Genomic DNA, 14,665 nt, shown 5'->3' on the forward strand with positions numbered 1-14,665 from the left:
AGTCTTCCCAAAGCATCTATCTTAGCTTTATTAGAAACAACCCTTTTTACGATTCAAACTTCTCTGGTTTACATGTTTAATTAAGTGACTTAGGGGCACCTGGGTGGCGCAGTCGGTTAAGCGTCCGACTTCAGCCAGGTCACGATCTCGCGGTCCATGAGTTCGAGCCCCGCGTCGGGCTCTGGGCTGATGGCTCAGAGCCTGGAGCCTGTTTCCGATTCTGTGTCTCCCTCTCTCTCTGCCCCTCCCCCATTCATGCTCTGTCTCTCTCTGTCCCAAAAATAAATAAACGTTGAAAAAAAAATTAATTAAGTGACTTAAAAATAAGCATTAGCATGAACGGGTTTGGGGACAAGCGCCTGATGGACACATGGAGCCGGCTTCTTCAGGGACATTGGTTGACAGTCCACGCCTTTGCAGAGGGCATGCAGAGTGTTGGTAAATCTGGAGGTTTGTTAAGAGAGCGTCTGTTTCCCAGAGAGGACTAACTGGCAGCTTTTTATATTTGTGAAGCATATGATTTTTAACTTTGCCAAACCCTGCAATTAGTTACAGGCAATAGCATGGGGTCCTGGCATCCGGAGGCTCCAGGAGCCCGAGAACTGCTATTAGCTGCTCTTAGAACCCGGTCGGATATGCAGCCAGCCAATCAGGAAATACCAGTTGAGTGAAAGAATGCCCAAAGCCTCTGAGTATTCTTGTTTAAAAGAACAAGAACAACAACAACAACATAAACCTAGTCACACTAATGTTGTAGGTTCTCGTTTGTAAAACGAAGGCAGAGTGTTGGCCAGAACTGTCTAAGATGCAGCTGTGATGATATGTGCCTTGGCTTCATTTACATGAGGGCGGGCGCTGAGACACTTTGGTGATTTCAGGTCCTAAACTAGGAGTTGGGAGGTCCGAGAAGGGAACACAGCCCTTCTGGCTGCTGGCCCTTTGGCTTCGCCCCCAGAACATACTAGAATAGGCCACAACTTTCCGTCTCCTGCCCAGTCTGCTCCTTCTCCAGTCTTCCCCCAAGTCCTGTGCGGTCAGAAGCCTAGGCGTCATTGCTGACCTCTCCTCCTCCCCTTCTCTTCACAGCCCTGCCCTGCAACCTGCAGAGCTCACCTTGGTTTTGTTCATCCGTTCCCTTCCCAGCTCCATGACCCCCAGCTACCCACATCTCTCCCTGGACGCCTCCAGCAGCCTTCTGCCTCCCCTCGTGCCCCAACAGTCCATTCCCCGTAAAGCATTCAGAGCCATCGCTGTGAAAAGAAAATTGGGCCCATCATCCCTTGACATGACTTTTCCCTGTCCCTCTCTTCCTCTCTCTCTGGCCTCTTGTTCGTCATGTGCCATTTTTTGTTTTTTTTAATGTTTATTTTTGAGAGAGAGAAAGAGAGACAGAGCATGAGTCGGTGAGGGGCAGGGAGAGAGGGAGACACAGAATTGGAAGCAGGCTTCAGGCTCTGAGCTGCCAGCCCAGGACCCAACGTGGGGCTCGAACTCATGAACTGTGAGACCATGACCTGAGCCAAAGTCGGACGCTCAACTGACTGAGCCACCCAGGTGCCCCTCTTCAGGTACCGTTTTAAAAGAAACCCGTGCTGATCCTACCATTTTCAGTTAGGGCCCTGTTACTCCCCTTCCCTCATTCTTTTCCTTTACCACACTTATTACAACTTAACAGTTGTGTATTTATTCCTGTGACTTTCATGTCTTTTCATGCCTCTAGACGATAAATTCCTGGAGGGCAGGAGGCCCAGACCTAGGATAGTGTTAGGAGTGGTGGCCACTCATTGACCATTCGTTATATAAATAAATGAGTAAATATGAACGAATACACTATCCCTTTGATCACGTTCCTGTGTCTGCCTAACCCATTGCTTCCAGCACGTATCCTGGAGGATACATGGTTCTTTTACCAAAGAACCAAATCAAGAGGATCCCTTGCAAACCACCCTACGTGGCCCTGAGGTTTGTGCACTGCTCACAAGTGTCTGTTAAAGGAGGTTCTTGTTACCGGCTGGGCGCCCTCTCGGGGCTGCGTCTGCCCTGAGGAAGGCTCGCCTTCTGCATCCAGAGCCTCTGTTTGCCCAGCCTTGTGCCTGCAGGGCGCTTCGGCCCAGAGACAGCGCCTTCTGCCCCTTCTCCCCGAAGCACCACCCGGGCCAGCGGCCACCTGCCTGCTTGGCAGGGGAACATGGGTGATGGTAGGAAGCAAGTCCTAGCAAACACCCACCCCCAAAAGGCAAACCCCAAATGGGGTTCTGCTTTGGAAAAGAGGGGAGGTTCGGGAAATGCCTTTCCCCCCTTTAGCCGTTGGCCAGAACAGCATCGGCCAAAGACAGTGGTGCCGAAAGCCACCTGGCCAAGGAGTCCTGGCCTGTCTGCCTTTTTACTTCTCTGAAGGGTTGCAGATAAAGATTTTGCCAGGTCCTTTATCCCCAAATGGCAAATGTGGCAGCCAAGCTATGACTCAGAAGCTTTTGTGTGTCTCACAAAGTACCTTTGAATGCATTTAGGCAAAGAAAAGAGAGGTTGGATAAATTCACCTTGCTGCTTAGGAAAAGTCATATGGAGACTCTGAGGATGTGGCTGTCACAGTTAATTATTTGGGGGAAGAGGGAGCCCCGAAGGGCACCATTATTTTTAATAGCTTCGCATACCATACGGTTCACCCTTCTACAGTGTACAACCCAATGGCTCTTAGTCTGTTCAAAAGAGTTGCGTAACCATCGCCACAGTCGATTTTGGAATATTTTTATCACCCCAGAAAGAAACCCCACACCCCTTAGCTCTCACCCTACCCCCCACTCCAGCCCCGGACAACCACTGATGGATGACGCTATTAAATGGGGTGTAAGTCCTGGCAGGCTTCCAGTTGGGACATTTGGGTTGTTAAGCCCGAAAGAGTCCCGAGGTGGTAAAGATTGCTTTTCTCCTATTGTGTTGTTGTTGTTGTTGTTGTTGTTATTTGTAACCGCTGAAATAAGATTAATCCTCAGAGAAGATGAGGGGTGTTGCTGAAGACATTTAGGTTGTGATTCACTGTGCAGATGGCTACCATGAGAAACTGTAAAAATTGCATTTCGTTGGCATTTGCTCTTTAGCCAGAAAGCCTCCAGACAGCTGTAAAGCTGCCCATCTTTGCTGTTTTATAACCAAAGCAGTATCTCCAGTATGTGGAGGACAGGTTGTTAAGACCAAAGCATGTAATTGTGTGTGTGTGTGTGTGTGTGTGTGTGTGTATCTGTATCATCAGATATTTTCTGTGCCCCACTATGTGCTGTGGGGGGTAAAGAGATGGGTAGGATTTTGTTGGTTTTGTCTCCACTAAGACAAGGGTAGGAGTTACCAAGAATAACAGTCGTGGTAACACAAGCTCATCGCTGACTGCTTACTGTGTGCCTGGCGCAAATGCTTTACATGTATTAACGCCCTAATTCTTCACAACAGCCCTTTTGAGGTAGGAGTGATATTCTTACTTTACAGGTGAGGAAACCAAGGCCCCGAGAGGTTAAGAACTTGCATCGTGCGACATGGGTGGTAGAGGGTGGAAATGAGGTTTGAGCCTGGCACACGGGCCTCCGAGTCTAGGCTATGCTGGCACCAGGTGAGGGCTTTGGGAGGTGGAGGCCCGAGTGGCACCTAGGCTTTACGCCTTTGCCCATGCCCACATGTCTTGGTGTGATCGGTCCCCTGCCCTCCGTTCACATCTGCCCCTGGTGTCAGGGCCTGTCCTTGCCTGGGGTGTGTGCCTACAGCTACCCTGCATCTGGCTCTGGTCGTCATTCACACCTCAGCTGTCATGTGGCCTCACTGCTTCATCCAGCCACAGCCCTCCCACCCAGCAGTCACTCTTCTCCGTGACCGCGCACCTCCCCGCTACTGTGTAAGTTAGTCTTAAGGAATGGGACCTGCGGCTTTGCTCGCAGCTGAGTGTCCAGCGACGCGTGTGGCCCCTGTCACGTAGCGGGCACTAGGACAACCTGCTGAAGGCGGGGGGGACGGAAGAGCTGTGCCTGCTTTTGCAGCGGAGGGAGGTAGGCTTTGGTCTGGGCCAGGAGGGGAAGTGGAGTCTTAGCTGGAAAGGTTAGTAGAAGGGGAGCATCGCCCCAGGAGGGAGGGGCAGCGTGGCGTGTGTTTGAGGAGCAGATGGGGGTCTGTCGGGAGCGGGGATGGGGGTGGGGGGAGAGAGACCCTGTGGCATATTTGGTGTTGGGTTTCTGGATGTCTGCGTGTTGGCCTTAAGTCTGGACTACTGATGTAATGTGGGATGTCATGCAGCGTCCCTGGCCTCCCTCCACCGAGTGCCAGATGCCCCCAGGGGATCAAAATCATCCCTGGGTGAGAGCCACCCGTGTAGTGGGAGCAGTGGGCAGTTTAGCTGGGAGACTCTCACACTGTGACCCAAAGTGCCTAAGTGTCTGAGCCAGAATGCACGAGGATCCATTGACCTCTTCATTTATCCCTTCACTGAATGTTTGTTTACTGAGTGCCCCTCACATGCCAGCGACCCAGTGATACATGCTGACACTATGCTGGGAAGGGAACACGAATGTGGGCCTTTCCTCGTGGGGGTTGGAGCATAGTGACCCTTCAGCAAGGGAGCTTGGTGATCAGTGTTTGTGTTTTAGGAAGAGTCACAGTGGCAGTCAGCGCGGGAAGCACTGCGTAGAGCTGTCCTGGCGGCTCCGGGGGGAGTGGTGGACCCTGACCCAAGGTGCTAGGGCCGCGGAGGTCAAGGACGTGCTGAGGAGCGTTGCAGATGTGGGTGCATCCACCCGGCAGCTGCAAGGGCCCAGTAACACCCGACCGTCTCATCTTTAGATAGGTGGACTGGGGACCATGGTGGCAAGCTCAGGGCCATCAGGGTAAGAGGCCAGTCTTGAAGGGAAGGTGATGAATTTGCTTGTGGGAGTGTTGTAAGGTGCTGATGGCACGAGCCGGAAGCTTGGACGTATCCAGGAAAGCAGACCTACTACTTTCTCCTCACTCTTTTAGCGAGTTCTATGGCTTTCTCGTCAAATGGAGAAATGTGGCCCCTCTGGGCCCAGTTCGTGTATGATACTGAGTCCGAGAAGTTAACAGGAGCCCAGACATCAGACTTTTAAATAGTCTTAGAGTGTAGTGATGTGGTGTCATAATCATCAGACTTCTTAACCAGGATCTCCCAAAAAGCAAACGAGATTTAGAAAATGAGACTTCACTTGATGAAAATTAAGTTGCCTGTGAAGTAACAGGTGTAGCACCTCAGGAGAGCACAGATTGTTACAGTGTTGGGTTATTAATTAACGGCACGACCACCTCGTGTAGGCCTTTTCCTGGTAGGGTGATGAAAATAGTGATTCATTTGCTTTTGGGATGCATTTATTACAGTTAGTCATTGATTAACCGGCAATGGTGAACGGATCAATGCAGTTTCTAATTCTTGGTGTATGTTAAAAAGTCAGCTTTCATTAACAGCTGACAAATATGCCTGAAAGGTATAGTAAAAATGAGGGACAGGGAAACGTATTGGCAGAGACAAACCCAAGGCGACATTTAGTTGCCGATGTTAAAAGTGCCAACTGCAAAGAGCATTTGCAGACTGAGTGCCTTTCTGGTGGGACACCGGCGTGTAAACAGTCTCAGAGGAAGGATTAGTGCTAAGGCATTGTGTGGGTTTTTAAAGGTCTTTAAGATTCTACGACGTGTGCAGTTGCTTTGCACCCAGTAATGCTTAGAGAAGAGTCCCTGGCTTCTACTGTCTATGGTTTAATACCACCCAAATCCACTGTCTTTTTATTCCTCACTGTTGAAAGGCGGTTTTCTGTGACAGTCTCTATCAATTAGCAGAAATCAGGAAGTGGTCAAATCTTTTTTTTTTTAATTTTTTTAATGTTTTTATTTATTTTTGAGACAGAGAGAGACAGAGCGTGAGCAGGGGAGGGGCAGGGAGAGAGGGAGACACAGAATCTGAAACAGGCTGCAGGGCGCGACACGGGGCTCGAACTCACGGGCCGTGAGATCATGAACTGAGCTGAAGTCAGACGCTTAACCCACTGAGCCACCCAGGCACCCCCATGGAAGTGGTCAAATCTTGATACTCTGTGTACAACGGCTGAAGCACATTTCTCCCTAAGGCCAATTTTTCCTTTACGAAGGTGTTTTTAAATTAGTTTATGTTTTTGGGGCGCCTGGGCGGCTTAGTCGGTTAAGTGTCCGACTTCAGCTCAGGTCATGATCTCGCAGTTTGTGCGTTCAAATCCCACGTTGAGCTCTGTGCTGACCGCTCAGAGCCTGGAGCCTGCTTCAGATTCTCTCTCTCCCTCTCTCTCTGCCCCTCCCTGCTTGTGCGCGCTCTCTCTGTCTCTCAAAAATAAGTAAACATTAAAAATATATGTATATATAAAATAAAAATTAATTTAGATTTTTAAAAACTAAATTTTAAAATTAATTTGGTTTAGGCTCTGGTCCTATTTATCATGGTAACTCAGAGCTTGTTTTTTTCTGGCATATTGTTTGGACAGACCTTGGCACTTCTGGCTACATGTCTTCTCTATAATCTCACCTGTGTGACCACCTGCCCCGCGGTTAGGGTTCTGTGGCACGATAGGCCCGGTTCTGCCTCTCAGCCCTCGTTAGAGCTTGAGTAAGTTACCTAACCTTGACCTTGCTGAGTCTCCTCATCCGTACCTCTAAGCAAAATGGAAGAGTTACCCTAGATACAGGCCAAGTGTGGGCTGAGTGTGGCCCATGGTGAACTCCAGAGCACACACCTCCTTTGATGGGAACTGCTGCTCCGCCCAGCCAGTCAGCATACTCCACTTGGGCCTGCTTTGGCCACATTTCCCAAGAGAATCCAGAAAAACAGGTATCTATAGGAAACTCATGAATTTAAAATGTTGGCAACACATTCAAAATTTTATAACTACTACGTGGGCCAAACAAAACACATGTGCTAGCCAGACCGCATCCAGAGACCCGGGGTTTGTCATCTCTGGAGAAAATCACCAATTAGCATCCCATAGAAGATGGATGTTCCGGGCTCGAGCCTGTACCCTGAATCAGCCCTGTGCTACTGGCAGGAACTGTGAGCATCACGGCCTACTGGGGAAAAGCCTGCCAGCATCATCTCTGTGTACGGTTTTCTTATTTACCAAGATGTTCCATTCAAAGGAAACTTTTTGGAGATAAAAATGTCTTTATGGAGGTGGACAGCTTGCAGCAGCCCAGGACACATTCCATCTCCTTTTTGGCTCTGTCCTCTCCAAGCCAGCCCCACAGCACTGAGATCCTGGATAATAGAAGCTGCTGCTCATTAAGCGTGTGGTCTTGAACTTGAACCATGACTGAGACTCCTAGCCAGGCCTCAGTATCCCCTGTTGGTTAAATGAGGGGGTTGGTAATTCTGCAAGTCCTTCCCACACTGAAAATTTCCAGTACTTTAGTGGGCAAAGGATGGCTTCTATAAGGTAAGCCTTCAGCCTCCCGGGGATGGACTCCAGTAAATGGGCTCACACAGCTCAGTGCAGGAGGGTCAGATGTAAACGTGTGGTCATGTGAGGCTAGGCCTTGTTCAGTATCACCCTCTGTGGCAGACAGACTCTCAGATAGTCCCAATGATCCCCACCTGCTAGTATTCGTGGCCTCTGTGATCCCCTGTCCTTGAGTGTGGGCTGGCCTAGCAACTTGATTATAATGAATAGAACACAGCAGAATGATGGAATATCGCTTCCATCACCAGGTTACATAACTTCCTTTGCTGGCAGACCCTCTCCCTTGCTGGCTTGATGAAACAAGTTTCCATGTTACCAGCTGCCAGCTTGGAGAGGCCCACCTGGCAGGGAACCGAGGGTAGCTTCTGGTCCACAGCCAGCAAGGAATCTAGTCGACAGCCCCATAAGTGCACTTGGAAGCAGATCCTGCCCCGTGTGAGTCTCCCCATGAGACCTCCCTGCTGGCTGACACTATAATCGCAGCTTGTGAGAGACCCTGAGCAGAGGACCCAGCTAAGCCCCGCCTTAGAACCCCACCCCACAGAAACTGAGATAATGAATGTGTAGTTTCAGACTACTACATCTGTGCTCATTTGTTACAATAGCATCAGCTTCTACACCAGCTTTTCGAATTTGTTACACAAATTAACATTGAAAAAATTCAGTTCCCCGTGGACATTCTTATTTATATTCAGGTGTTTTAGTTAAGTACATGCATGTTTTATGATGTATTGACAGTAAGTACCCTATAGACATTACTAGAAGGTTGTGTCAGATGTTTCTGAAGATTATAGTCTTGTTTGGTACCACCTAGGTCAAGTATGAGGTCTTAGTTTAATCAAGTTCCTTTATTCTTTAATGCATTCATTCTACAAATACTCAAAATTTGACCTTGGCCTTATCATACTCACCAATTAGGGTCCCTGACTGCATTCTTCTATCGATTGTGGAAATTACCTGAGCTGGACACAGACAGGGACCTAAAAATGAATTGCAAAATATGCAAAAACAATAATAATTCCCCCAAGCCATTATTTCAGTAGAGGGAAACAAAAATCACTTTGCACCTGTTTCTGATCAAACACATTTAGGCAGTTCAACCTATTAGTTACAGGTCAGTGCTTCTCAAACTTGGACTTGCATACAGATCACGTGGAGATTTGTTAAAATGCAGACTCTGCCTCAGTAGGCAGTAGGCCTGGGATGGGCTCCAGAGGCTGTCTTTCCAGCAGGCTCACAGGTGCTGATGCTGAGGTGTAGGCCCAGCCCTGCCTTTCACGCCCAGTGTGGCATGCTTCATGGAGCTCTCCTGTCATATGCACCTTCTCTCTCTTCCCTCAGCCTCCACTTCCGGCACTTGTGCTCCTCTCGGGGCGTGGGGGGGCTATCAGGCATTTCAGTACATCTGACCTTCTGTGGCTCGAACTGCCAGAACAGCGTTTTCGGGGAGTCTAAAGAGAGAAGCTGGACTGTGCCAGGTCCAGACCTCTGCCCCGCAGGGGATGGTGCGGCAAGCTCTCCCTGGCTCTTGTAGATGTCACCTGATACCTGTGCCCGCCCCTGGGTGTGACTGTAGACTTTGGCCACATCCTTTAAGGCAAGTGTTGTTAAGCATTCAGATTCGTAATAGAAATCTGTCCCTGGTGAGGGATGGGGGAGTTATAAATTTATACCTTGTTACATAGTGAGCTGTCGTCATTTCAGGTCAGATCTATTTATTTTGTACCTTGTCCTCATAAAGTTGAGAGTCTAAGATTTTACTAAGTAAACAAATAATAATGGAAGATTTGTTCTAATATCTCCAAGGACCTTCGAGATGATGACTGTTTTGTTGTAGGAAACTATATTTGTTAAGACGCTTGCTGTAGAAAACTGTGTATAAATTCTGTTGGTTACAGAATGTTGGTTTATGCACCAGCCTTGGGGTGACGATCCCCTCCCTGATCTGGTTCTGATTCATCTGTCCAGTTTAAACAACTCTGCAGTCTGCCTCAGAAACAGGAATGTAGCTAAAAGCATTCAGTGTGAAAAGGTTATTATTCAAGGAAAATAAATGATTGATGCTAACAATTAACTTTAAAACACAAATGGGAATCTCATTTTTTTTTTCATGACCCCAGCCTTCACCTCTTGAAGAGAAGTCTTGCTGACTCTGTGTCTTTAATGCCTGATCCCTCAGGATCTATTACTACTTTGTAGCAGATGTCCCTGAAACTTGGCAGCTTGAAACCACAAATTTTCATTGTCCTCTCACAGTTTCCATGTGGAATCGGGGCACTGCCCGGCCGAATGGATCCTTCTGCAGCAGCGTCTCCCCCAGCATTCACGCATGGTGTCAGCTGGGGCTGTGGTCTCATCTGACGGCCCGACTAAGGGAGAATCCCTTTTTCCCAGTTCACTCACGTGCTTATTCGCAGGACTCCAGTCCTTTGGGTTGTTGCATGGAGGGCCTCTGTTCTCCATGGGCTGTTGCCTCAGTTCCTTACTATGTTGGCTTCTCCATAGGGCGAGTCACTGTGTGACAGCCTTTTTCATGCAGGGGGAGGGCTGCGAGAGAGAATGAGCAAGATGGAAGTCATGGTCTTTTTCTAGCCTACTCCCTCCCTCCCTCTCTCTCCCCTTCTCTCTCTGCCTCCCTCCCTCTGTCTCTCCCTCCCTCTCTCTGTCCCTCCCTCCCTCACTCTCTCCCTCTCCCTCTCCCTCTCTCTCTCTCTTTTTAGCCATTTTTATTGAGGCATGGTTGACCTGTAAAAAGCTGTATATGTTTAATGTGTACAACATTCCCCAAGAGTTTGGGGATAAGTACACATCTGTGGAACCATCACTACCATCAGGGTCATAAACATACTCATCTCCTCCCCAAACCTGTATAATCTTTATTATTATTATTATTATTATCATTACCTTTATTATTATTACCTTTATTACCTTTTATTACCTTTAACCACTTTATTACCTTTATTATTATTGTTATCATTACTTGTGTGTATACTAAGAGTACTTCACATAGATTCTACCTTTGTAGCAAATTTTAAGTATAATTAGCTGAGGGCATGATGCTGTGCAGTAAGTCTACAAGACTTCTTTATCTTGTCGAACTAGAACTTTGTACCCTTTGGCCATCACCTCCCCCATTTCCCCTAACCCTCAGCCCCAGGCGTCCACCATTCTACTCTCTGCTTCTATGAGTTTGTATTAGAAGCCACATATGAGTGAGATCAGACCGTATTTGTCTTTCTTTGGCTGACTTCTATCAGCTAGCATAATGCCCTCTAGGTCCATCCATATTATTTCAAGTGGCAGGATTTCCTTCTTTTTTAAGACTGAACAATAGCACATCGTACATATATACCACATTTTATTTATCCGTCCGTCCATTGAGGTACATTTAGATTGTTTCCCTATCTTGATATCACCTAATCCCTGAAGGGACATCCCATCGCTGTGTTCTGCTTATTAGAACAAAGTCACAGTTGAGGGGATTGCACAGGGACGTGACTGTCACAACGCAGGGATGTTTGGGACCTTCTTGGAGTCTTTCTGCCGCACGTAGTAAGGGCTCAATAAATACAAGTTCACATCAGCTGTAGTGCCAGATAGCCATCCTTAGCAATGAGATGCATGCCCCAGGGCTTCATGCAGCCCTTGTTCAGATGGAGTTCAAGTTGGTTGTGACTTGCTCGAGCAGTTAACCACCCGAGCTGTAGGTCCGGAACTCGTGGGGTGACTTTGCACACACAGTTTGTTCTATAAGTAAGTGCGGGCAGTTCGCACGCTTGCGTCTTTAAGTTCTGGTAAAGAAATTGAGGAGGAAGGGTGGCCTAACGCCGGAGGTCTACTCTAGGATGACAGCAGGCCAGTGTGGTGGGCTGGAGGGTGGCTGCGGAATTGGGAAAGGTTGGACTGGCGCTTTGCCACTGAGATCTCAGCCTGGATGTGGCACGTTAGAGAGAGGCCTTCCCTGTGTGCCCAGTTGGAATTAGCCATTGCTTCTCACGCCACCTTCCTAGTCCTGGCATTCTGGCTCCCTTCCCTGCTCACTTCTTTGTCCGTCGTCTTTGACCCCCGTGCGGACTGAGCCCCGGGAGAGCAGGGGGCTCGGCTGTCTGGGTCCAGACGTGTATTGTCGCCACCGTGTGTGGGGCCTGGCAAACAGTTGATTCTCGGTGAATGCTTACCGAATAAATGAATGTGCCGAACCCACAGATGTGAACTGACTCTAAGGAATTTTTTGGAAGTTGTAATATCTTCATGACTTCCACAGGAAATGCCACTTACTCAGTTCACATGCAAGATACACTAATTTGTTAAAAAGAAGAAAACAGTCTGAAGGTGGTGGGGTCGTTTTGTCCCTGCCACGGATCGCTGGTGGCCCTTAGGCAAGCTGTGGCACGTCTCTGGGACACAGCCTCCTCAGAGGATAAAAAACAGGGGCTGCAGATTGGGGCTCTTCACGCTGCTCTGCGCTCGGACCCAGCTCAGGCTCAGGAGCTCTGGTTTTCAACACTGGTCTACCGTGTAAGGTTTGGTTCGAAGAAAGGGTGGAAAGGGTGCTGTCACCAGGAAAAAGAAGAACTGGACACCCGCAGGGATTCCATGCCCGCTAATGGCCCTTCCTGCTCCGCAAAACCAGGTGCCCAGTGCAGTTCTTTGGTCTGATAAAGGGTGGGCACCTGTGGCCCACGAAGCTTGGGATCAGCAGAACCAGCAGGAAGGGCAAGCCTAATCCTTTTGGTGCAGGTGACGTAGCACCCTTTTTCAAGAACATGAAGAATCCCCTCTTCCTTCCTTTCTCCCTGCTTCCCCCCCACCCCCCCCCCCCCAGCCTCACACCTCGTTTGAGCCCGCATCGTGCTGCCTTTGAAATGTTAGCATCGATTTTTTTTTTCTTTTTTTCTCGTTGACTAACTCATTTCGAGGTTTCATTTCTGGCGCTGCATCTCCTGCCAGATCACCAGAGCTTCCAAGCTCCAAGTTTTATGATTAAAATTCTGTCACATCCCCCGAAACAGTGCAAATTGTGCCGTTAAGCCTGGCATAAAAGATTTGCAAGCACTTCACCTAGTAATTTAAATATAATACTTCTGGCAGCTTTCAATTTCTGGTATTTTTAATTCTAATTAAAAAACTATTATTGAACGTTAATATCCTCTGTACGGCATGCTGTTGTGCCTCTGTGCTCCATCTTGGCCGGCTAGTTTTAAACAAACAGCTTGGCTGGGTGGCTGTTGCCGCCCACGTGGTTCTTCCTGGCCTTTGGGAATCACCAGGTCCCAGGCATAATTAGTATAAATCAAAATCCTCTAGACTATGACAGGAAAATGGTATGTTTGAACAGCAGCTTATTAAAATGACCTACTTAATTTAAGAAAAATATTGTATCCACTTGCACGATAACCTGGATGCTTTCCCTGACAGATTTTATAATATTTCTTCCCTCTCCCTCCCCCGCCCCCTTTGTTTTTACAAGAAAAGGAAAGGGAATGGAAAGGCCCATTCTACTTCATCCAAGGCGCAGACCCACAGTTCGGGCTCATGAAGGCCTGGTCCACCGGGAACTGTGACAGCGGCGGTGACGAGTGGGGGCAGGAGATCCGTCTAACTGAGCAAGCTGTTCAGGCCGTCAACAAGTTGAAGCCCAGACCCAGATTCTTTGTTCTCTGCGGGGACCTCATCCACGCCATGCCAGGTAAGACTTGCACGGGGCCTGGAGCCTCCTCTGCTTCCTCTGGTCCTGAGTGCATTTGGGCAGAGGAACAGATTTCTCTTGAAGAGACGTCTTTATTCAGGAATGGCTCACTCCTTCCCTCCATGGCTATTGGAGGGAGTATCCTTGAACATCAGAAAATGCACGCTCATTTTATATTTAGAATTTGGCGAGATTGATCGCAGTAATTAGGCAGAGCTACAGTTCTGATGATCTGAGCTTACTATGAAAAATGGAACAGATTCCCATGTCACCTTTATTTCCAGGGGACAAACTTGAACTGCTTCCAGATACCATATCCATAAATGTAACCTTCTTCTCTTGTTTCTCCTCTTCTGACACTTTAATTTCTCCTGTATTTGTTAGTGCTTTTTCATTTGCAAGTGACAGAAATCTAACATAAACTGGATTATTATTATTATTATTATTATATTTTTTATTAAAACTTTTTTTTATGTTTTAATTTTTTTTTTTTTTTTTTTGAGAGAGAGCAAGCAGAAGTGGGACAGGGACACAGACAGTGGGAGACACAGAATCCGAAGCAGGCTCCAGGCTCCACGCTGTCAACACAGAGCCCGACATGGGACTCGAACCCACAAACTGTGAGATCGTGACCTGGGCTGAAATCAGAGGCTTAACCGACTGAGCCACCCCGGCAGTGCCCCTATGTTTTTAAACACGTGTGTTCCTTTATGGGACCGTGAAGTCCAGGGGCCTCTCTGGGCTTCAGGTAGAGGATCCATGGCTAGATCTAGAAGCTTAGAGTTTGTGATCAGGACTTGGTTTCTGTTGCTCAGCCCTGCTTTCCTCTGGGTTGATTTCATTTTTAGGCAGGCTGTCTCTAGGTAGTGGTCCCTGGGAGCTCCTACCAGAAACCATAAGAGAAAGAAAATGCCTCATTCTTGGTGGTCCAATCAAAGTCCCAGACTGGCACTCATCCTTCATCCTGCTCTTATGGCCCCTTGAAACCAGGGTGTGGGCTCATTTCCATTGCAGCAGTGTGGTCTGAAGAGCAGGATGGTTCCGCACAAGGAAAGTGAGATCGAATGTAAGAAACAACAGGTGCCTTCTAGAAGTCTCTTGCATTTTGTTTCTTCTTCTGATACCTTCTCTCCCAGGCAAGAATAAAGTCCAGTGAGCAAGTACAAGCAGGTGGAACCTCCACCTGCCCATCAGAGAGGTAGCGTGCACTCCCACGTCCACTGTTAGTGGAACAGCGGTCTTTGCTTTTGGAGCAGCAGTGGCTTGAAGACCATTGCAGAAAACACTGCAGTGGCCACACGTTTGCTTTGGCTAATGCCATCTTGTAAACCAGGACTCTGGGTCCTGATGTGATTTCCAGTGCCTTTACAAGCTGAGGCACTCTACAATAGGCTGGATTGCATTCATTTTTCAAGCTTCCCTTGTCTAGCAGCCAGCCTATCGAGAACAATCCCAAAGTAAAGATGTGAGGATGGAAAAAGGGCTGCCCGGAATCACTCTCCCCAGG

At 48.2% G+C, this 14,665-nt stretch overlaps 1 protein-coding gene across 3 annotated transcripts in view; it reads left to right on the top strand.

Moving 5' to 3' along the window:
• Window positions 1-14,665, top strand: part of CPPED1 (calcineurin like phosphoesterase domain containing 1) — a 110,474-nt gene that overhangs the window by 5,647 nt on the left and 90,162 nt on the right. For all 3 annotated transcript variants that reach the window (XM_045047417.1, XM_011290577.4, XM_019820939.3), the window contains exon 2: window positions 12,940-13,158. In XM_045047417.1, coding sequence (XP_044903352.1) covers window positions 12,940-13,158 — 219 coding nt within the window. The remainder of the gene's footprint in view (window positions 1-12,939; window positions 13,159-14,665) is intronic.

This window comes from Felis catus, chromosome E3, assembly GCF_018350175.1.
Source record: "Felis catus isolate Fca126 chromosome E3, F.catus_Fca126_mat1.0, whole genome shotgun sequence".
In the NCBI taxonomy this organism is placed as follows: Eukaryota; Metazoa; Chordata; class Mammalia; order Carnivora; family Felidae; genus Felis; species Felis catus.